Source organism: Xenopus laevis, chromosome 4S (genome assembly GCF_017654675.1).
Source record: "Xenopus laevis strain J_2021 chromosome 4S, Xenopus_laevis_v10.1, whole genome shotgun sequence".
NCBI classification, from domain to species: Eukaryota; Metazoa; Chordata; class Amphibia; order Anura; family Pipidae; genus Xenopus; species Xenopus laevis.
In genome coordinates this window covers 57,511,362-57,535,890 of record NC_054378.1, presented here as the reverse complement: position 1 = coordinate 57,535,890, position 24,529 = coordinate 57,511,362, and the positions used below count along the sequence as shown (strand labels likewise).

Genomic DNA, 24,529 nt, shown 5'->3' with positions numbered 1-24,529 from the left:
ATCTAATTTTCAAAAGACAAAACAGATTTTATTATATTTAATTTTGAAATTTAACATTGGGCCAGACATGTCATCAGTTTCTGAGGTGCCCTCAGTCATGTGACTTGTGCTCTGATAAACTTCAGCCACTATTTACTGCTGTACTGCAAGCTGGAGTGATATCACCCCCTCCCTTTTCCTCCCAGCTACCAGTGGAACCATGGGAAGGTAACCGGATAACAGCTCCCTGACACAAGATAACAACTCCCTACACACAAATATTAAAAAATACACTTGTTGGGTTAGGAATGACATTTTATATGGTAGAGTGAATTACTTGCAGTGTAAACAGTGTAATTTATAAATAAAAATAATATCAAAATCATGACAGAATCCCTTTAAAGGAGAAGGAAAGCTACTGAAGCAGTTTATTGCCAATAGATTAGCCCCAATAGTGCAAGCTATAACACTTTATTTATTCTGCAGAATGCTTTACCATACCTGAGTAAAAACCTCTAGAAGTGTTCTCTGTTTGTTTAGGAAAGCAGCTGCCATATTGGCTTTGTGTGACATCACTTCCTGCCTGAGTCTCTCCCTGCTCGCTCATAGCTCTGGGCTATGATTACAGCAGGGAGGGGAGGAGGAGCAAACTGAGCATGCTCAAGGCCATACCCTGGAGGTTTAAGCTGAAAACAGGAAGTCTGATAAAGAAGCCCATGTATACACAATAGAAGGAAAGAAATGGTGTGTTTCTTTTGACAGAGGACTCAGAGCAGCACAACATTGAGGGTTTACTGGTGTATTTATATAGACCTTTCCAATAAAGCTTACTTAATTTTAGCCTTTCCTTCTCCTTTAAAGGGGATGTTCACCTTTACTAGCCACACTGTTACATAATTATTATTTGTAAACAAAACATTTGGAATTTACAGTCACTGGGAAAAAATGTCACTTTTTATTAGTTAAATACCTAGTTAAGCAATAATAATTGTAACCCTACAGGTCCGAACCGTCTCTCCAAAGTGTGAAACATTGGAACATGATCACCATTAGTGTAAATAAATAAAAGCACCCTGAGTTATTTATTCAGGCAGACCTTGCCGACAAAGTTATGCGTGTCTGTGTATGTGTGTAGTTGTCTCCTAGTAGAGTCACTCACTTTTGGACTTGTACAGTCGCTCAGTTTTGGTGGACTGCCTGTTGTTGTGTGCTGTCCCCAAATGAAGTTCATGCTCTATTACCCACGCCGCCAGTGAGAAAACAATTTTGCATTATAGGTGCCCTTTAAATCAATTTGAGACTTGTTTTCACTTGAACCTGAGTCTAGTTCTGGTGTTCAGTATAAAAAATACAAGATTAAATCTACTTTGAAGACATTTAATAGGCACTATATGTAATCCTGACACTGCTCTCCAAGCAACAGGATTATAATTTATGGTTTACAATTATATACCTAATAACCTTAGAATCATAGATTTTTTTCAACATGTATTACACCAAAGGGATTCATATATTATTATTAAACTGGACAATATAAGAGATTTTGGGTAACTGACCATCAATTCTGCTTCAATCATGGAATCACAGGAATTATTTAAACAAAGTAGAGTAAAAGTGGACACTAATTATGTTATGATTGAGAGACCCAATGAGTCATATGAGATAAACCAGGCTATTTTGCTTCATATAATTATACAAAGAATGAAACAGAGGTATTTTAACTTATGATTATTGCATTTCAAGAAAAAGTCTGAAATTTTACTTTGTATTTAATTTTTCCCTTTTCAGTTCATTCAGCAAATTCCCTATGATAGCACATTTTATACTGATAAAAGCTGCCAATTGTTAACCTTTTGAATTGTCTAAGTACCTGTATGGCACATTTGCCATACATTAAAGATGGTGGCACACGTGGCGATTCCGGGGAGATTAGTTGCCCAGCAACAACGCCTTCCCTCACTCTGCGCTGGCTTAAAATGAAAAATCGCTGGCGCTAATAACATGCGGCGATTTGTTTTCCGGGCGACAAAACACCCAGTGTGGCCTTACCCTAAAGGAAAATTATATCCCAAATGTAATACTTAAAAACGGCAATTTTCTATTTATGATTATCCAATGGCACATACTACTTAAAAAAGTACATTATTATGAAAATGGTTTTCCTTTAACTGGGGCAGGGACAGATCCAAATGAAGTAAAATCTATGTAAAGCACTGCAGAAGAAGTTGGCATTGGTAGTATCTAAGCACCTAGAAGAACCATATCAATTACGTTCAGTCCACTGGCTAACCTTACAATCATCTAACTCAATTGTTTTAAGTGTTGGAGGTGAGGGATACAATCCTTTATTTTGGCATTCCACTTTGCCTTTATCCATTAAGGGCATTAAAAGCAATGTTGTAATTATTACAACCTTTATTCTCAGACTTTTCCAGATAAATACTTTTAAATACTTTTCTTACCAATAAGTTTTTATTTAATATACTCACTTCAAGCTATATTAGCTATTATATTACAAATGCTACTAATATATTAGTTATAAGATACTTTAAAAAAAAAATGTATGTCATGTTCAGTTTAACATTTATGTCTTCTCACATTTTTGGCAATTGCTATCAAAGCAATTAAAAGTTTCTTTATTCTGGTCCCAGCCATGCTCAACTAAACAAAGTCAGGAGGATAGGGCAGTATTTATCCTTTTAATCAGAGTAATCAATCACTGAAATTAGATCTGTTGAAGTATTAAAGTTAGGGGAAAACAATTAAATAGTCAGGTCTATTTCTATAGAATGCCAGGGTGATTTCTAATATAATGTACTTTCTGGACAAGGTGGGCATTACCTCTTGTAATACATATATCAGTGACCCTGACCTTCTTGATGATTTATACAGGTATTAGTTTGCTGTGGGTTCAAATTGAATCATATGTTGTATGTGTGCTTTAAAATATTACAGCACATGGGAGCAGTTTACTGTTGCCATGGTGGGAGGGGTTGGCAAACATGAAAAACATATTTGCTAACTATGTGAGTGATGTCAGCAGATCCATCAAGGCAGCCACGAGTTGCAACAGGAAGTAAATGGTGGGCAGTAACCATTAAGATGCTTTCATTGTTCTACCTGCAACTGGTTAAAACAAACAAATCACTGGTTGATTGATGAATATTGGTCAAAGAATACAAAAAACCTCAAGCCACTGACCATGCTAATCTGTGTGTGAGTTAATTTGTTTTATATTCCTGCACTTAGGAGCAATTACATAGTAAATATTGGACAGGTTATTCTTGCTTTCACTGTTCTACACAACAAAATATTATTGTTCTAATGTTTTAATCACCCTAACTGTACCACCTTGATTGCACTCAAGTAATCTGGTCTCCCATAACTGCATCTGAAAGGCACAGCCGCTTAAAAGGGGATGTATCTCAAAAATAAGAATTTAATATAAACTTTATTTCACTGAAATAAGACACTTTCAGGTCTAGGTAAGATTTTGATTGACATGTAGGTCTAATACATCTTTTTTTTTACAGTACTCAATGTTTAATTGATTATATTTAGAAAGTTTCTTATTTCAGTAAGATCAAGAGAGATCCCTTTAGTTTTCAGGTTCAGCGTTAGTGATCGATGTCCAAGAGTTATAGCACTAGAAGCCCCAAATGTCCTGGCCCAGCACAAATGATTGTGCTTTCAGATCACAGCCAAAATTCAAAAGAAAAAAAATCCACAGTGGCTATGAAGTGCCATGAGAAGTATAATTAAAAAAGCTCATCCAAATAAGCTTATCAAATTTCTTCTCTCACTCCAGTAGGTAAACTATAATAAAAATTGTAAAAAGGCTTAGCTTTACCAGACAATGATTTCTGAACAGAGCCGCTACCCAGGCACCACAGTACCCTTTTACTGAGTGAGAAAATGCACATTGTAATAACTCTATGATAACAATGTAAATATTTCTGTTATTTTAAATTATACAAGGTGATTGTCTGTGTAGAGACAGAAGTGGGCAAAAAATCTATTGAAAGTGTATGACTTGGTCAGGCAAAAGAAATTTGCTCCAACTAATAAATGTTACCTGCTGCATAAGTAACAAAATAAACCAGAGAAGAGCTATAAAATAGCAAAATCAATGTGGGTGTTATTAGTGCAATCAAGGCAAACCGCCCACTTTTCCAATTACAAGTTCTATGTTTGAATCAAGGACCTCCTCTAGGTTTCATAATTGAATGAGGCAATTAAAAGCACATAGCTACAAGACTGAATAAGTAATAACACTAAGCTGTGGTATAAAACAGGTAGCAATTGGAGGCACAATTCCAGACATACATATACCTGCCTCTGAAACACTCCCAAATGTGTGTGTGTGTCCCCTTTACTCAAAGGGGCCATATGAAGACTTATTTACACATGGCGGAGTAGGCTGCAAAGTGCAAAAAAAATGTCAAAAAGGACAGCGCTATATTGTGCCCTATGGTGCTGTGCTCTGCACCGCACTACAAATATTTAACATGGTGCAAGGTGCAGAGCTCAGGTAAGCACCAGACACAAGTGCTTAAAGCACTGCATATCTTGACAGCGCTATATAAATAAATGATGATGATGAAATGATGATGAAGTGCTTGAATTACCACTAAGGGGCACAATTCGGAGTCCTGGGTATTAAAGGACAAGGAACGTCTAAACTAGAATAAGGCTAGAAATGCTGTATTTTGTATACTAAATATTAACATGAACTTACTGCACCACAAGCCGAATCAAACAAATAATTTATGCTTTCAAAGTTGGCTGCAGGGGGTCACCATCTTGTAACTTTGTTAAACATCTTTGCAAGGCTAAGACTGTGCACATGCTCACTGTGGTCTGGGCTGCTTAGGGATCGTCATTAACAAAGCTGCTTGAGTTCTGCATGGCTGGGAAGTAAGTGGGGGCTCCCCCTGCTGTTCATAAGTATGATTGTTTCCCTGCTCAGCAGTTAGGGACCATCTGACAATTCCTATCCACAGCAGTAAATGAAGGGAGAATTTCACCGCATACAGTCATTTTTTAATTAAAGTATATTGGAGATAGGTTTCTTTTTCATTAAAGAAAGTAAAAATTGGATTTTATTTTTTTGCCTTTCCTTGTCCTTATCTTTTTTTTTTTTTATCTTTATAATGTGTGTGAAGTTTTAAAAAAACACTGGAAGCCTCATTTTTTAAACTACAACTTTACTGGAGCTTCCCATATATTCTGTTTGGTTTGTGTCTGTGCTACAAATGAGTGGTGGCCATGTCCTGTTGTCCCTTCTTTAGAAAGATATGGAGAGACAAGCAGCTGTTTACAGAAAAATATAAACTGAAGTGACTTGTTAGGCCAGTCTGACTGTTAAAATGAATGTGACTTAGACATCATCTGATTTTCTAACAAATCCTAAAGAAGATTAAAAAAACCTAGTTAAACAAAAATGATTATATTTAGTCATGTATTTATTGGAAAAAAATCCAATAACAAATCTGCATGTGGCAAAAGTAAGTGAATCGTGCGCTCAGTATTTGGTGTGACCCCTTAAGCAGCAATAACTGCAACTAAATGTTTGCGGTAACTGAATTTTAGTCCACTCCTCCATACATAACAGCTTCAGCTCTTGAATGTTTATGGGTTTCCTCAAATGAACCGCTTGCTTTAGGTCTTTCCACAACATTTCACTTGGATTAAGATCTTTGACATGGCCATTCCAGAACATTCACTTTATTCTTCTTTAACCATTCTTTGGTAGAACGGCTTGTGTATCTAGGATCGTTGCTGCATGACCCTCTGTCTCTTGAGATTCAGTTCCAGGACAGATGACATTTTCCTTTACAATTCTCTGGTAAAGTTCAGAATTAATTGTTCTATCAATGATGGCAAGCCGGCAGCTCTCCCTCTCAGAGAGAGAGAGAGAGACTACCACACATCCAAACCTTTAATTGGTGGTCCCATGACTTCAAAAATGGGTGCTGTTCTGGACAGTCGGCCTCTCTCTTTTAAAAGTCGCAAGCGGGAGAACATTAAGCCCATAGAAGCAATGCTGTGGTCTTGGCAATCTCTTCTAAAAGCTAATGGCAGGGGAGGACTAAGTGAAAAGCAAGAAATCACTGGCACAATTTGGGTTACTTCTAGCAGGGAAACCCCTTGCTCATTTATTGCAGATGCCCTTTGACTAAATCAATTCCTAGGCCAGAAGACACATCCCAGGAAATGCTACCATGCAGGGAGGCGCCAGCCTTTCAATATATGACCAAGGTAAATAATTAGGGACCACCATATGGGGGTTACATTGACATTGTATGGTGGCTTAGCAATTTTGTGATCAAACTTTGTAACTTAAATCCCTGTTTTTGTAATACACCTGTATATATACTAGATTACTTATGAGATGCAACTAGTGAATGTGCATCAGGCAATATATGGTTTTATTTAATTTAGCCAGATCAGTAGCACTTCCATTCTATTTATATATTTACAGCTCTCACTGGAGTGCTCCCACAACCTCCCTTTTTTCCAAGGGGAAGCAAAACAGGTCCAAACCAGAACTCTTCCACCATCATGTTTCACACATGGCATATGGTTCTTATGTTGGAATGCAGTGTTTTTCTTTCTCCAAATGTAATACTCCTCATTTATGCCAAAATGATCTATTTTGGTTTGATCAATACACAAAACATTCTTCCAGTATCCTTTTGGTTTGTCCACATAATCTTTAGTAAACTGTAGACGTACAGCAATATTTTTGGGGGAAGAACAGTGGCTTTGTCTTTGCTACCCTACCATACACACCATTACTGTCTGTCTGTTTGTTGATTGGTTAGGTCCAAACTCTTTATAGATAGTTCTATAACCTCTTCCAGCTTTATGGGCATTGATAACTCATTCTCTGAGGTATTCAGACACGTCCTTTGTTCAAGTTTTGATACATAACCACAAATGTGTTGTATGTGTGATCAGGCTTTGCTGGATCCCCGTTCTTTAAATAAAATAGTGTTTCTCACTCACATCATTGTCATCCCATTGACTGAGAACACCAGACTCTGATTTCACCTTGAAATTATATGACAATATGATATAAAGGATTTGCTTACTTTTGCCACATGCAGATATACTATTGGATCACAGGTATTAATAATAACTATAAAGCATGAACAGTATACACATAATTCAACAATATAAAGGGGGTATACTGAAATTCTAAATAAAGAGGTTGCAGTCTGCATTATTACATTATAAGCCTCTGGTTGCCTATAGCACCAATGCATATCTTTTAATATCTATGCAGGCTAAGAATCAATTCAGGGTCAGTGAAACGCCATCAGCAGGAGACTATATATATATATATATATTTATACATACATACACAGTGCAGCGGGTCGGTGCACACAGAACACAAAGTAATGCCTAAGTGCTGGAACAATCAGTAATAATGGAACAATAAGTAATAATATCAAAAATGTATGATCTAGTCAGTGGCTGACTCAGGATATGATTCATAAAGCTTAAATAAAAATTAATGTAAACAAGGCTCCAGGGCCTGATGGCATACACCCCCGGTTCTAAGAGAGTTTAGTTCAGTTTTAGACCAGCCCCTATTTCTGATTTTCTCAGATTCATTTTCATCTGGTATGGTGTCTATGGATTGGAGAAAAGCTGATGTTATTCCAATATTTAAAAAGGGATTACGATCTCAGCCTGGCAATTATAGGCCAGTAATTTTGATCTGTGGTGGGCAAATTATTTGAAGGCTTGTTAAGGGATCACATTCAAAATTTTGTCCTAGTCAATGGCATTATGAGCTGCAATCAGCATGGCTTTATGAAGGATAGGTCATGTCAGACTAATCGGATTGCTTTTTATGATGAGATAAGTAAGATGCTGGACAGTGAGGGGAGCAGTAGATGTGATCTATTTGGATTTTGACAAAGCGTTTGATTCTGTGCCTCACAAACGACTGCTTTCTAAACTAAGGTCTGTTGGGCTTAATGAAGTTGTTTGCACATGGATAGGAAACTGGCTACAGGATCGGGTACAGAGGGTGGTTGTTAATGGTACATTCTCTACTTGGAGTAAGGTTCTTAGGGGAGTCCCTCAGGGCTCAGTATTGGGTCCACTTTTACTTAACTTGTTCATTAATGATTTAGGGGAGGGTATTGTAAGTAATGTATCAGTGTTTGCAGATGACACAAAACTATCCAGCCCAATTAATTCCAGGATGTGGCATCCTTGCAACACGATCTTGACAAACTGGCAATCTGGGCAGCTAAGTGGCAAATGAGATTTAATGTTGATAAATGTAAAGTCATTCACCTGGAAGGTAAGAATATGCAAGCCACTTATACCCTTAATGGGACTGCACTAGGCAAATCCATTATGCAAAAGGATCTTGGAGACCTTGTAGATGATAAACTTGGCTGAAGCAAGCAATTCCAGTCAGCAGCATCAAGGGCAAATAAGGTCTTGAGCTGTATTAAAAGGGGCATAGAGTCACGGGAGGAGGGAGTCATTCTTCCACTGTATGGAGCACTGGTAAGGGCCCATCTAGAATATGCCGTACAGTTTTGGTCTCCATCACTCCAAACAGGACATTACTGTATTAGAGAGGGTACAGAGAAGGGCAACTAAGCTGGTGAAAGGTATGGAAAATCTTAGCTATGAGGAAAGACTGGCCAAATTTGGGATGTTCACGCTGGAGATGAGGCGCTTAAGGGGTGATATGATAACTATGTATAAATATATAAGGGGATCGTATAATAATCTCTCTAATGCTTTATTTACTAGTAGGTCTTTCCAGCTGACACAAGGTCACCCATTCCGATTAGAAGAAAAGTGGTTCCGCCTAAATATTCGGAAGGGGTTTTTTTACAGTGAGAGCTGTGAAGATGTGGAATTCTCTCCCTGAATCAGTTGTACAGGCTGATACATTAGATAGCTTTAAGAAGGGGTTGTATTGCTTTTTAGCAAGTGAGGGAATACAGGGTTATGGGAGATAGCTCATAGTACAAGTTGATCCAGGGACTAGTCCGATTGCCATTTTGGAGTCAGGAAGGAATTTTTCCCCATCTGAGGCAAATTGGAGAGGCTTCAGATGGGGTTTTTGCCTTCCTCTGGATCATATATATGTATAAACACATATATATATATATAGACTTTAGCTATTTGTTGATAATTTTCAGTCCAATGGAGGCAGAGCTTGTTACAAATATCTATTTCAGCGCCTAATATTTAAATTTATATCATGGTCATTACTATCCCTTTTAGGCATATATTCAGTATGCTCAACCCTAAACTAGTTTATTTGATTGTACACTTGTGAGCAGCCAGTTCTTGGTTTCACGCAGCAAATTTAAACACCAAAGCTTTGAAAGAATGAAGGAGGAACATGTTGGATACTGAAATTATTAATTTTAACATAAGGCAGGTAATTTGAACATAGAGATTTTTTTTCAGTTAATGCAAATCTGGCATGTTATTCAAGGCATCCGAATGCTTTATAGAATTTTTATATTTTATAATATATTTTTCTTTGTCATAAAAAGGTATTAGAACACAAAGGATTTTCAGCTGCCTTTAAAGGGCTGTTACAATAAAAACATATTCTATATGCAGAAGGGGGGGGGGATTATAAATAAAGGCATCAGTGTATAAAGCCATACTTCTCCACTATGCCTGCTCAAAGATTTTTTGGAAATTTTGTCAAAATATTAAATTCCTACACGACTCTTTACTTTATCAGAGTTTTCACCCAGGCCCCAGGTCAATATATGCTATTTAATGGCAGGTTAAGAAAAGGATTAAGGTGCAAATTACTGACATTGGATGACTGGGTAAGGTGGTTTAAATCCAGAAATTTGAATCATTGTTTTAACTCCATGTAGACAAAATAAAACATAAAAACTTACATACTAAGAATGCACATGTTTTCCTGCTGTAAAAGCATTCAATTCAGAAGTGAACTGCATGAATCCTTCCAGGGGTGTAAGATTTTAAAAGGTCTACTCTCTTTGTGGGCTCTCCTACAGCTGTGTGTTCTGCTCCTGGCTAGCTATACTATTGGATCCTTTAATTTAAATTGCATCCCGCTGCAAACAATCACCCCTTCAATGGTTTACTTTTGGATCATCCCCAGGTTTGGGTTTTTACCAGGCCCACTCGATTGTGGGTTCTACTCCCAGTTAGTTATACCTTTGACTCTCTCTCTCTCTCTCTCTTAAATCTAGGCTATAAGTGTCCTTCAGAAGTTGTAGTTTGATATTAATATTATGTTACATCATTCCAGGTTTCTGCATTCAAATGTAGAGACATTTTGCTGTTTTAATTCTCAGTGGTTTTTTATGTGATTTTATAAATAAAGTTGAGTAGGAGAAACAATAGCCTGTCAAAAAGCAGTTCCATAGTGAAGTGCTGGTTCTTTCTGAAAGCACATGACCAGGCAAAATGACCTGAGATGGCTGCCTACACACCGATATTACAACTAAAACAAAATACACTTGTTGGGTTAGGAATTCAATTTTACATGGTAGAGTGAATTATTTTCAGTGTAAACAGTCTACTTTAGAAATATAAACTTCACCATAACAATCATGACAGAATCCCTTTAAGAAAAACAACTAAGAAATATTTTCAGATTTGCATGCATCAAAAGAGGTAGGATTTAAGCCTCTAAATTCTGTTAATAGTGGTCCTAAATGTTTTCCATACTGCGTGTTATTTCACTGCTTGCTAAATGAAGCATTCTCTGTGTTTCAGATTTGAAGAAAACAGTGGGAAATGGAAATGAAAAACACAGCTGGTGTTTTCTTCTTACTTTCAAAACATAAGTAAAGCTTGCGTCGCTCGGAGAGCACAAGGACACGGCCCTCAATGCAATGCCTGTTCCCTCAATGCATTTATCAATGCTTTTTTTTTACTAAGGCAAACATATCACACAGATAGTCTGTACTTTAAAAGAAGCCATGATTGTAGTAGCATTTTTGTGTGCCTGCCAGGATGCTCTGAATCGATAATAACAAAAGAAGATCCGAAGAACTAAAAAATATTTCTGAAGCTTTTATGCACACCTTGGTAAAACTGAACAAAGCATGGGCAAGCAGAGACAGCAGCAAATCTTCAGCACACTCATTGTCTCAATGACAGCATTATATGGCCCAATCTTCTACTTTTCAAACTAAGCTGAAATACATTACTTGTTCATGAAATGACCCATCTTTTGGCAAAATATACCTCTTCCTTAGCAGTTGACAGCCCCCATAAAGTGGTGGGAAGTGTGAGGCGTAACAAACAATAATCGGCTTATTATATTCTACTACAAATTGTCTGTGACATTTTGATGAAATAATTACAGCTACAGACACAATTGGCTGGCAAAACCCATTTTTCAGTGCCTGGGATGAGAAGAGGAAAAATAATTACTGTTTCTGAAGAATTATTTAAGACAGGCAGATACTTTCCACATTCATGAATAAATGATTGAAGGATGAAAAGCAGTAACATCCCTTGCAATGTAGTCATTGCACTGTAAGGGACTTTCACCCTCACTTTCAAGCAATATTTGGATCTATATCTATATATATATCATACATACAAATCAAATACATTTTTACAAAGTGTGAAAAAAGAATATTGATGTTTATATTTATGAAATTTAGAAGGAAAGTATTTTTTTTGCCTCAGCATAAGGCACCCCCAAGAGATTCCTGCTTCTTCTTTCTTCTTGAGGCTGCGCACGTGCAGCAGAGTGAAAAGGCAAATTTTAACGAAAAAGCCAGCTATTTCATTCTGCTGCGTATGCGTCATCCTCCAGAAATTCAAAGAAGCGAAAAAGAGGATTGCTCTGTGGCAGAACCCCAGGTCGCAGCAGTTTTCTGCTTATAGGAGCACCGGCCCAGAGTGTCAGGTAAGTAAATACAACCACTTGGGGGGTGCCTAACATTTGGCACCCCCAAGTTAAAAAGTTTCCTTCTCCTTTAACTCCTTTAACATTAAACAATGTTGCAAAAGCCAGTCTCCTACAGCAAGTCTGTCAAATTGTTTCAAAAGCCAAAGTGACCAGGGCAGAGAATAGAAATGGACAGAGAAACACTGCTTTCAATAGCAATACATATAAAAATAACTTGATAAATAGAGAAAATTTGTAATGAATATTGCAAAGTTGCTTACAATTATGATTTCTTTTATTAGGCAAAACATTTTTTTGAGTTGGCATATCCTTTCAAGTCTCAGTAGAATTGTAATACCAATACTATAGGGCAGATTTATCAAGGGTCAAAATTCAACCATCGAATTGGATTACTTCGACTTCGAATGTTGAAGTCAAAGTTTTATTTAACGAATTTGACCGTTTTCGGTCGAACGAATGAAATCCTTTGAATCAAACGATTTCACCGATCGATTGATTTTCCTTCGACTTCTTAAGACTTAGCCAAATGTTGGCTATGGGTTTTAGGAGGTCCCCGTAGGCTAACATAGCAATTTTGGCAGGTTTAAGACGGCGAAGTGTCGAAGTTGAACTTTTTTAAAAGAGATAGTACTTCGATTTTCGAAGTCAAACTTTTTTACTCCGACCATCAAATTCCTAAATTCGACTTTGATTCGAAGTACCCAAAAAATAGTTCGAAATTCGAACTTTTTAACTTTGAAAATTCACTTTGACCCTTATTAAATCTGCCCCTACATGTCAATCAAGTTCAAAGCATTCTGGATAATAGATCCATTACTGTACTATATGCTACAATAATTTGAGCATAAACTGCCATTATTCAGTGAAAGACAAGCACACAACATAACATTTTACTTCTTTCTAATAGATTCTTAATATAAAAAAAGGATTCATTATAATATAACAGCAACTCATTTTAAATACTTGACACCATATTAAACCTCTTTGGTGATCAATTTAGCATAAAATTACAAAAATCACGAACGAACTCAGAATGTATTTGCCACTCAAACCCTGTCTTCAAAGGGATTTGTTTTATTTTCTACAAATCTCTTTTACCCGGTTCTGAATCATTTATCTGAGTGGTCAGTGACAATTACTTTACTACTATAACAAATAAGTGGGATTAGAAAGAACAGGTTTGAGGGCCATTCGTTTTATCACAAAGGAGATTACATAAGGATTATAAGAACATTCAAAACCATCTGGGTATTTCAGAGAGATAAATATCTGGGGTCATTCATGCAAAGGAGCCGCATCAGTACAGATAAACTGCTGATGGATGATTTCTTGGTTTCAGGGAGAAAACACACCGCCAACCATTTTTAATAATATGATTAAAAGTATATTGCTAGTTTCTCCTAAAAGTGCATATTTCAGATTCATTCCCAATAAAAAGAGGGTGCACTCTCACTAATTGTTGCAATACAGTACTAGCTAAAACATATTATTTAACAATAACGAAAATTTGGGTACATCTGTTTTTGTTTAGCAGATTTTAAAAAGTATGGAATACTGCCTTCATATACTTGACCCATTTAAAATTACACACTACCTATTATGACTTGTCTAATTACTATTTATTTGTTCATTTTTGGCCCTCTCATGGGGATGAATTTAACTTAATACAACTTGCATCACTTTTAGATTCAATAGAATATAAAGCCATACCAGATCTAAACCCTTGGAGGCCTATATATCAACAGTCTCATTTTAGTGGTTTGATAAGTTTATGAAACCATGACTAAACCCACTTTCTCTAAAATCAAGAACGACATAAAATGTATTAAAAAATCCAATTTAAAAAGCCCTAGCGAAAAACAAAATCTGAAATCTGAAATGATTAAAAATGGTCCAGTAGGATCAGTTGTAGCTCCCATTGACTTCTACAGGACCTCAACATCTTTTACATGTCAAATTTTTGTATTAGAATTTTTTTCGTGGTTTTTAAACTTAATGATAATAAACATTTTTAGGGCTTTTTAAGAAATATATAAAAAAAAAAACCCCCACAAATTTAACTGAAATTCAGTTGTTAGTAACTGGTCCCATAGAGTCACTTAGGGGGTCATTTACTAAACTCCGAATACCCGAAAATCCTCGAAATCCGAAAAATTCTTAATTTTTTGGGTTATAATAGGCTTTTAAAAAAATCACCAATTTTTCGGAATTTATTAAAACCCAAGGGCTAAAAAGCCCAAATATAAAAACACAGCATCACAAACCGGTCTAGGTTGCATAAAAGTCAGTGGGAACAGTCCCATTGATTTTTGGTTGTGTCGGGGGTTTCAGGCAATTTCACAATGTTTTTGGAGTTTTCGGGGAAAATTCACGAAAAAATCGTGAAAATCTGAGCTTTTCCCGCAAAGGTAACTTTCGGGAAAATGTAATAATAAATAAGAGTTAAAAACCGGAGCAGCTTAGATCGATATTGAGATAAATTCGGACCTTGATAAATAACCCCCATAGAGTCGAATATATGAAATATTAATATGCACACAAGGGCTCTGTTTCAATATTTATTGACATTTTTTGTAGAGGGTTTGATCTTTATCTACACTAAAAAGTATGTATTCGGTAAAAACCTATTGTCAATGACTGAAGATGCTTTGTTCAGGATAGTCCCTCTGCTATGTAAACACAGCATTTTCATAATATTTTGCATATATGCTACCCTCATGCAAAACACTGTGAAAATGGTAGCTAATATATAGTACACAGTATATATGAGGCTTCAGGTGATGATTCCATGCATTTCAATGGGACATGTAAGCGTTTCGGGTGCAAATTAAAGACAGAAGGTGATTGGCTGGGGGGGGGGGTGCTTAAATCATAGTGACTCAAGTAATATATGGGAAAGTTGACATCTGTTGGTGTGATTTAAGAATCTGTTAACAGGGTTTTAGATCTTAAAGAGAATGTTAATATTACAGCATGTGCATTTTGCTCTATTTAAAACCCTTTCTTGTAAATAGTGTACAGCTTATAAATCGATATCACACATTACAACTTTCATTTTCTTTTAGTACAGGGATAATTCCATTGAACACAAAAATAAAGCACACTGGGTATTAGAGAAGTTACTTATTCATTTTGCCCTTCTGTAAAGATAATTACACCTTTCAGAAGGGTGCATATGCTGGAAATGAATCCAAATCTATCAGTTAAACATCCTACAATATGAATGTAAGAGAAACAATAAATACCATTGCCTCAGTCACAAACATTTTGCGGTTTTCTGGCTTTGATAATTCTAGAGGGAAAAATGCTTTTCTAAATGAAGTGAAGTAAAATTTGCTTGTGAGGGGGACTACCATACAGCTGTGAGGGGCAAGTGAGCAGTCAGCAGGGAGGGGTCCCATGGGCTTGGAGGTCTGTGTGCACGTTGATAGTGCACACCAGGTTCCCCTGAAGATTTTTTTTTCTAGGAGACAGCACATTTCCAGTGTTTTATCTTTCACCATGTACTGTATAGACATCTACAGGACCACCATCAGAAAGACAAGGTTGTGTGAGGCCCGTCAAGAACACAAGAAACAATAATAATTTGTATTTTACTTGATTCTATAAGATATTTAGTTCTCAAACATGCTGCTCAAAGAGATTCCACTATCTGAGATCCATATTAGTGATGCAAATATAACAATCAGTCTTTTAGTAACTGTTTATTAACCATTATGACTTGAACAAACAACCTGGATAGACACACATGATAGGAAGTGTAAGTCATTGAAACACACACATGGGGGAAATAATAAGACATACATAATAAAACTCAAAATCTTTACAAAGCATTAAATTCTACTAATTTGTCACCAGCCAGAAAAACGGATAAAAAAAATACATACCCTCCTGAGGTATCTTTAAGTATGACAAGAGCATCTGGGTATCCATCCATATTGTAATCGCCAATGTGAAGAGTAATTGGTATTGACAGAGGATAATATGTTGAAGGGACAAACCCCCAAACTGTGTTCATATTGCTGAAATTCTTCAGCACAGGAACCCACTGGACAAAGAACAATACAATAATTATAGCAAATCTAGTGAACCAGATTAGTTAAAAACATAAATAAAAAAAATTAAACACACACACAGCAGTCCGACAACACTAACCTGATCAATCACTGTGCTTGGTAGAAATTATATTTGTACATTGCAAATAATTTACTAGTAGGTGTAGTATATTAATAGAAAACCAATAGACCCAACAGTCATGCCATGCATGCTGCTGATCCTGTGTAATTGAATCACTAATTGAGGCTTGTTCAAAATAATAGCAGTGTGGATTTCAATTAGGTAATTCATTGTGTTAAAAACAGTTGTCAATTACAGCCCTTATTTAAGGAAGGAAGGAAGGAAGGAAGGAAGGAAGGAAGGAAGGAAGGAAGCAAATGTTGTGCATGCTGGTTATAGTGCATTTCACTCTGGCACGTTCCAGACGTTGTTCGGAAGAACCGAGTACTTTGAGTAAAAAGCTGATTGGAGAAGGAAAACATATAAAGAAGTGCAGAAAATGATAGGCTGCTCAGCTACAATGCTCTCAATTGCTTTAAAATAGCATCATAAACCTTAAATATGTAGAAGAAATTAGAAATGGAAAACCATTCAAATGGATGGAATAGCCAAAATGGAAAAGACTCACCCAACGATCATCTACAAGAAGATCAAAGAAGGTCTAAAGTTACCTGTGAGTACTGTTACAATTAGAAGACACCTATGTGAAGCCAATCTATTGGAAAGTAGCCCCTGCAAAGTCCCATTGTTGGAAAAAAAAGACATGCTGAAGAGGTAACAATTTGTCAAAGAGCGAACTGAATGGCCTCACGAGCAATGGCACAAACATTTTGGAGTGATGAAAGCAAAATTAATCTTTTTGGGTCTAGGGGCTGCAGACAGTTTCTGATGACTACCAAACCCTAAATTAAAGCCACAGTACACTGTGTAGACAGCAGAGCATGGTGGCATCATGATATGGCGATGTTACTATGGTTTTGGGACTATTTATCACATACCAGAGATCATGGATCAGTTTCAATACATCAACATCTTAAAGAGATGTTGTCTTATGCCGAAAAGGAAATCCCATGAAATGGGTGTTTCAACAAGACAACGGCCCTAAACCCACCAGTAAATGAGCAACATCTTGTTTTCAGACCAACAAGATTGACGTTATGGACTGGCCAGCCCAATCCCCAGACCTTAACCCAATATAAAATTAGTGGGATGACATCAAAAATGTTGTTTCTGAGGCAGAAAAACAAAAATGCAAAAGAATTGAGGAATGTAACAGGAGCCAGAAGTTGGTGGACTCCATGCAACACAGATGTGCTGCTGTTCTCAGTGGTTCTCAGTTCAGTGATTCAAAGGAAAGCAAATTTTTGAAAAATTTTTCAGTTTATACAGTGAATGTTTGTGTTTGGAACATACGAATATTCCCTTTTCTACACTTTCTGTAACGGTATAACACAAATTGGATAAATGTTTCTTCATAGTGTAAACCCACAAAACCCACCATATGACTGCTCTTCACAAAGGGAACCCCTGTAATACAATGTGGTAGATAGGTGACAACACAGAGGACAAGATACTAGGACATCAGCAGTGGTACCATATGACTGATGCTACCAATATGATATTGTGTGCAATGACTAAATTAATGCAGTGATTATCTGTCTTTAAGATATGCTCTGTCACTTTTCACAAATTTTGTTTATTTGCACTAGCAGTTATACTACAACTATATATGTATATCAACTTTATCAAATAATGAATACAATGCATTTTAAATACTAGTATCTGCATGAAACTAGTTGCAAACTGACCTTTGTGGGGAAAAAAAGAAATTACATTAAAAAAAAAGTTCAAGAATTGTGTATGGATTGATTACTTGGTCAGCAAGTAATGCCTTGTTAAATATACAGAACTGAAAGCCCTACAAAACAGCTGAACAACGAAGAAAAATAACAGCTATTGTCTGAAGACTCTTAACATAAAGGTCTTGCTACAAAATCTTTACAGAGCAAATAATAGAAAACTGCTTTTGTACTACGAGAGAACAATTTACAGACAGACATCTGCTTTTGTACTATGAGAGAACAATTTAAAGAACAATTCTGCACCCTGAAGAAATCCAATTCTGAAATACTCGGTTCCTTTGAGTGTTTATTTCACAAATGTTTAATACTCTCTATTAACATGTTGCCTGAATGCCTGAAGGTAAGGTTATCTGAATAAATATTTAAGTCTGGGAGGAAAGATCCCGACAAATTAAATAGGATATTAAAACACCACAAAACTTTAAACTCAGAACAAAAACGGTTTAAAACTTAAAGTGCAAACAACAATGCCGTCTTCTAACTGTTAAAGGGGTTGTTCACCTTTAAATTTTAGATGATGTAGAGTGATATTCTGAAATAATTTGCATTTGATTTTCATTTTTTATTATTTGTGGTTTTTGAGTTATTTAGCTTTTTATTCAGCAGCTCTTCAATTTGCATCTTAATCAATCTGGTAACTATGATCCAAATTACCCTAGCAATCATGCATTGATTTGAATAAGAGACTGGAATATGAATAGGAGAGGGCCTGAATAGAAGGATCAGTAATAAAAAAAGTAACAATAACGATACGATGTAGCCTTAAAAAGCATTTGGTTTTTAAAAGGGAGTCAGCGACGCCCATTTAAAAGCTGCAAAGAGTCAGAAAAAAAGGCAAATAACTATAAAACTAAAAAAAAAAAAAAAATAATGAAAACCAATTGAAAAGTTAGAATTGACCATTCTATAACATAATAAAAGTTACCTTAAAGGTGAACCATCCCTTTAAGCATGGTGGATGATTGATTTATAATAAAGATCTCATGGGAGTCATCATGCTTATAAAATGGATAAGGAAAATGAGGCCATATTATAGAATAAGGTGCATCCTAACTGCAAAACAAATTCAAGTTCATTGAACTCCTAGAAAAACATCTTCCATGGCCACCCCAGTCACCAAATCAAAATGTCATGGAACCTTTATAGGGAAAGAGTGCAAATGAGATTTTTATCTTTCTCTCAAATGACCAAAGGTGTTCCTCAATGAAAAATTATCCAGTATTCCACTACACATGTGTGTCTATGTGTGTAACTACTTAGAAATAGGGTCCTTTTACCACCTGTAACAATTAAGCGGTATTTAATATAAGACTCTGTGGAATATGTGTGGGCCTGAATGGCACCAACCTAAGAAAAACCCTCTTTGCTCATTGAAATCACACAGAGCTCTGAATTATAGCCTGCAATGACAAAGCATATTTGTTTAAATATGGAGTTAAATTTTTCATCAACCTATAATTACCATCTTCTGCTTTCCACACATACAGTCATATGAAAATGTTTGGGAACCCCACAGCAATCTAACCTTGCTTTTTAAGCAGTTTATGGGTTGATGTTGACATTTATTTTGCACGTATATGTATGTATTTGTATGAAAGTAGTATCACTCCCATCTCACCTGATCTGATCCATGTTTTAAAAGGTAAATTGCACTTTTTATGCAACCGTCATCTTCACAGGCTGGCAAAAGCTGATCCTGTTTACCATCTCCATCTGGTAAGAAAGACAGTATAATCATTAGCTACATAGGTTTTAGGATTTAAATGTGTAAGTATATACAGTTATGGGTATAAGGGATCTTTACATAATTGTCATCAACATAACTAAAATCTATATCTACTAATCATTTAAACAGGGGTACATTTCCTGGTCTTACTGTAAAGCACATTTCTTACATATTAACATATTAACTCATTTTTGGGGTAGGCCAAAGAAGGCAGTTGTCCTAGGCCCACCAAATCAGGGGGCTTTTGGGGGGCAAAGGGATTGTAAGAAAAAGTACATATTGCATTGTGTACCAATTTTTAGATGTTTTCAATATGTTCAATATGTAAATGAAAATGCCCTGCAGGTTAGGAGCAGATTCCAGCATCGCACATGCAGCTGAATGCTGTGGGAGGATGCTGAGGTTGCACATCAATTGGAGAACTGCAGGTGGATTCCCTAAAGTATTACAATTATTTTACTCTTCCATGTCAGATTGGGGTGCCAACATTTTTTTACAGCCCCATCATCTCAACCTTCACTCCTGCATCTACCAGCTTAGAAATGTATTTATGTTCTTGTTCACTAGCAGTTACTATCAAAGAGGTCCCAGGCAGCTACTGCAATTTTTTGGGCCTGCTACTTCAGCAGATTCTACATCTAATGTAGAAATATAGCTGTCAGCTGAATTCTAAGGGTGGCTTCAAGATAAGGTGACCAGATTTTTGGAAAGAAATCCGGGGACAGGGGAGAATGTCCCCGGTAAATTTTTAGACCACGCCCACTTTGAAAAAAACACCCCCACTAACCACTCCCCATTTTATAAATACACCCTCGGTGAATATATAAATGAACATGGCATGTACAATACCCCAGAATTCATAGTAGGGTGGCATAAAGGTAATTCCATGTACAATACCCCCAGAATTCATAGTAGGATGGCATAGAGGCAATTCCATGTACAATACCCCCAGAATTCATAGTAGGGTGGCATGAAGGTAATTCCATGTACAATACCCCCAGAATTCATAGTAGGCTGGCATAGAGGCAATTCCATGTACAATACCCCCAGAATTCATAGTAGGATGGCATAGAGGCAATTACATGTACAATAACCCCAGAATTCATAGTAGGATGGCATAGAGGCAATTCCATGTACAATACCCCCAGAATTCACAGTAGGCTGGCATAGAGGCAATTCCATGTACAATACCCCCAGAATTCATAGTAGGATGGCATAGAGGCAATTACATGTACAATACCCCCAGAATTCACAGTAGGCTGGCATAGAGGCAATTCCATGCACAATACCCCCAGAATTCACAGTAGGCTGGCATAGAGGCAATTCCATGACATGTACAATACCCCCAGAATTCATACTAGACTGGCATAAAGGTAATTCCAGGTACAAAACCCCCAGAATTACAGGTAAGGGAAGGGTTAATGGTGGCACAATGGAGAAACTAGGTGAAGCAGCTAAAACTTCGCAAGAGCATTGATGAGAGAATAGTGGGGAGGGAGTGAAACTGAGTGAGACAGACAGAGAAAAAAAACAGAAAATTATCAGCATTCTCAGCCTGCCACTGATCGTCTGGGAGGAGGGGGAGAGGGGCAATCAGGAGCATACTGGATACTGGAACATGATCCTGCAAAGTGCAAAGTCCACCAGACTGAGGTGCATAGGCGCTCCTTTCCTCTTCACAGTCTCCTCGTGGCTGTGCTGGTGATGTCATCAGCCTGCTGCCTGCTTGCTCTCTCCTGCTCCCCCTGCCTGCGTAAATATGCAATGCGGGCCGGATCGGCTGCTTCACGGGGATTTTTTTAAGATAGTGCTGCAGACAGGGACGCTTCACGGGGCAATTTCAAACGGGGACCGAGGTCCTGAAACGGGGCCTGTCCCCGTGAAACGGGGACGAATGGTAAGCTTACTTCAAGATTTGTACATTTCTCATCTAACAGCCAAGAAGCATTCTTTTTTTGTTAATATATTCCCCCTGAGCTATAATAAATGATCTCAATCAAATAGTTCTGCAAGCACAATTCTTCCTCTTATGTCTTGCTAGACTCTTACGATGAACTCCAATATCCAACATAAGGTTGTACAAGGTTGCCAGCATTTTCAGTGAAAAAAGATTGAAGTACTATACACCAAACCAGTAATTCTAGAGGTTTAATTTTAAGTGTCGTTTACATTCAACAGGCCCAGTTTCACATAATTTTCCCAGTCTTCAAAATGAGGAAAAAAATTAACCCATTCACTATGAAATATTTTGTGTCATTGCCAAAAGTGTATGTGAATAATTGTAAAAGTGACCAGTAACTATATGCAATGTGTGCAAAAACAATGCATTGTAGGTACCAGCACAATCAAAGGTATCAAAGGAGTTTAATAATGGACAGCACACATGCAATAAATGTGGGATTGAGCATCTCTCTCTATGGGGCTCATCCAATGCTAAAGTTTTCAATAGGCAAAAGTAATTGTGTGATTTTATATAGACATAACTTGTTTTGTTTAATGACAGCAGATGTGTGCCACAGCGTGGGAAGGAAGTTAGGGATATGAGCAACTAAGCATCTCTACATCACACAGCTATTTTTGCCTTTTCACATCGCAAGACACAAAATTATTAGATTTTTTATTGTTTTAGTGGCTTAAGGTATGGCGAGCGAAAATAAGGAAAAAGCCCAATGTCTGTAGATCCCATGCTTGTACTGATTTGCAATATAAATCAGGATTCAGTGACAAATTTGAAATTGAACAATAAACAAATTCTGATTAGACATGAATGACCAAACATATGCCAGGATCTGTCCATTTTTTTTCTCAATTTTTAAATCATGTTAAGCTTAAAGCTTTCCAGCTGCAAATTAGACTTTTGAGGATTCATAGCCAGCCAGTGGTTTGTTGAGGATGCTGGCTGTTTAATTTAAAATACCTGGAAGGGCAAAACTTTTGATATGACTGATTTAGAATAGATCATCAATCAGCTTGAAAGAGAAACAGATTTTTTGTAAGAGTGATTTGTGAGAAAACTCGCTGCTAAATATTCAGCATTTAATATCTGCACCTGTGGGCTTTATAATTGCTTTAAGGATTTACAAGTCTGCAATAAGGATTTGAAGATATTTGCCGTACATACTGATGAAGATAATTGTGAATATTATTAAAGATTTCGTATGAATAAATTCATATTTTACCATATAAATTGTTGGCTTAGATATATTATTTTTTCTCGGTTATACCTAATGGTATAAAAGCAGGGATGTTTTTTGTGCATTCTTTAGTGGCAACCAGTATAAATTCTCTCTGTAGAACAAATTAAAATCACTTACAAACTAAGCGGGTTGTGGGAACACAACGGGGCACATTTACTACGTTCGAGTGAAGGATTCAAATTCGTAGGACTTTACCTCGAGGGTTGAATTCGAGGGTTTATTAACCCTCGATTTTCGACCCTTAGTAAATTTGTTTTCCCCAAAAATTCAGCACCGGCAAAATGTCGCAGACACCAATTAAAGTCTATGGGCGTCAAAAAATTGCTAAATATTTTTGACGCGCATTTCTTAATTTTGACGCACAACGCCATTCAAGTCTATGGGCGTCATTTTTTCGGCAGAACAAGGCGTAAAAATGTGCCCATCCCTACTAAGCAGACAATGCAAAATAATGCTTACCATAGGGATATACCTATGGCTGGCATAAATGTATGGAATCTTTTGGGCAGAGGTGTGTGGACAGGCTAGTGACCTTTGATTTGGGTATATAAATGTAGGCCAGAGAATACTAACAGAGCCTGCTCTGGTGTTCCAAATCATTTCTGTAAAGTATAGACACACACAAGTAACTAAGAAAAGGAAGAGACTTGTGAAAAATGAATTCAACCTTCAGGGGACAAGACAGCATTCTGAAATATTAATATTAGGAACCATCAATTGAATGTTGTAAAGAGAAGAGAAACATGGGTTAAATAACAGAACAATTGAATGTTGTAAAGAGAAGAGTAACATGGGTTAAATAACAGAACATTTTTTTTTACGTGCTTGAGTGTAATGGCTGGACAGGCCTAAGGAAATTAGAGTAGATAATCTGATTGGCTTTCATTGATTTTCTTCTCTCAAACATCACAAGCAACTTCTGCAGGACTTTATCTTCTAAAGCAATAAAGAGGAAGGTGTCCATAATGATACACACTATCTATTTCTGCAGATGACCTTAGCAAAAGTATAATCATACACATCAAGCTCAGATTAAAAAAAGAGAAAGCCAAGATGACTCTGAAATTGTTTTTTTCTTTTTTAAATTCATTCTTTCATAACAACTTGAGGGCAGCTATAAGGAAAGAAAAATCCAATTTTTATAGTTAAAACTCAATGCCCTGATCCCACGAGAGTCTTGATGACCCATCTGCTACTTCAATCTATGAGACGTGCCTTGGATCACTGTTAGGATAAGAACAACAAATTCCTACTTATCACACAGAATAAAGCCTACATATCTAAGAGCTCACTTTCTTTTAGAGAAAAATAACACGAGAAAAAGAATAAGAACATTGTTTCAACACATATGTTCAAATATATAGGGGTATATTTATCAAAAAGTGAAGTTAGAGATCACCACAGTCTGCTAGAGTTAAATTCTGCCACTCTCCATTGATACTCTTTTAAAAATCCAATAAAATGAATGGAGAAATTGTTGATGTCCGATATTCTTATAATGCCAGTTGTTGTGTAACTTTGTATCAAACTCCACTTCTCCACTTCCCAGAACCAGAAATTATGGGTAATATACAAAGCTTTACACTACATGGCAGATTTATCAAGGGTCGAGTTTCAAATTCATGGGAGTTATTTAAAACTCCCATAAACTCAAAATTCGACCAATTGCAATTTATTAAAAAAAAAATCAAACAAAAAAATAGAATTTTGCAAACTCGGGTGAATAGTATCGACCCGAAAATTCAAAGCGAATTTGAATTTAATTCAAATAGAATTTGATTCGAGTTTTTTCTCCGAAAAAACA

At 36.6% G+C, this 24,529-nt stretch overlaps 1 protein-coding gene across 1 annotated transcript in view; it reads right to left on the bottom strand.

Annotated features, from left to right (window-relative positions):
* Window positions 1-24,529, bottom strand: part of itfg1.S (integrin alpha FG-GAP repeat containing 1 S homeolog) — a 101,652-nt gene that overhangs the window by 37,365 nt on the left and 39,758 nt on the right. Inside the window, exons 9-10 of the mRNA XM_018260672.2 lie at window positions 19,421-19,515; window positions 15,772-15,932 (exon numbers count right to left, since the gene is read on the bottom strand). Of these exons, the coding sequence (XP_018116161.1) occupies window positions 15,772-15,932; window positions 19,421-19,515 (256 nt within the window). The remainder of the gene's footprint in view (window positions 1-15,771; window positions 15,933-19,420; window positions 19,516-24,529) is intronic.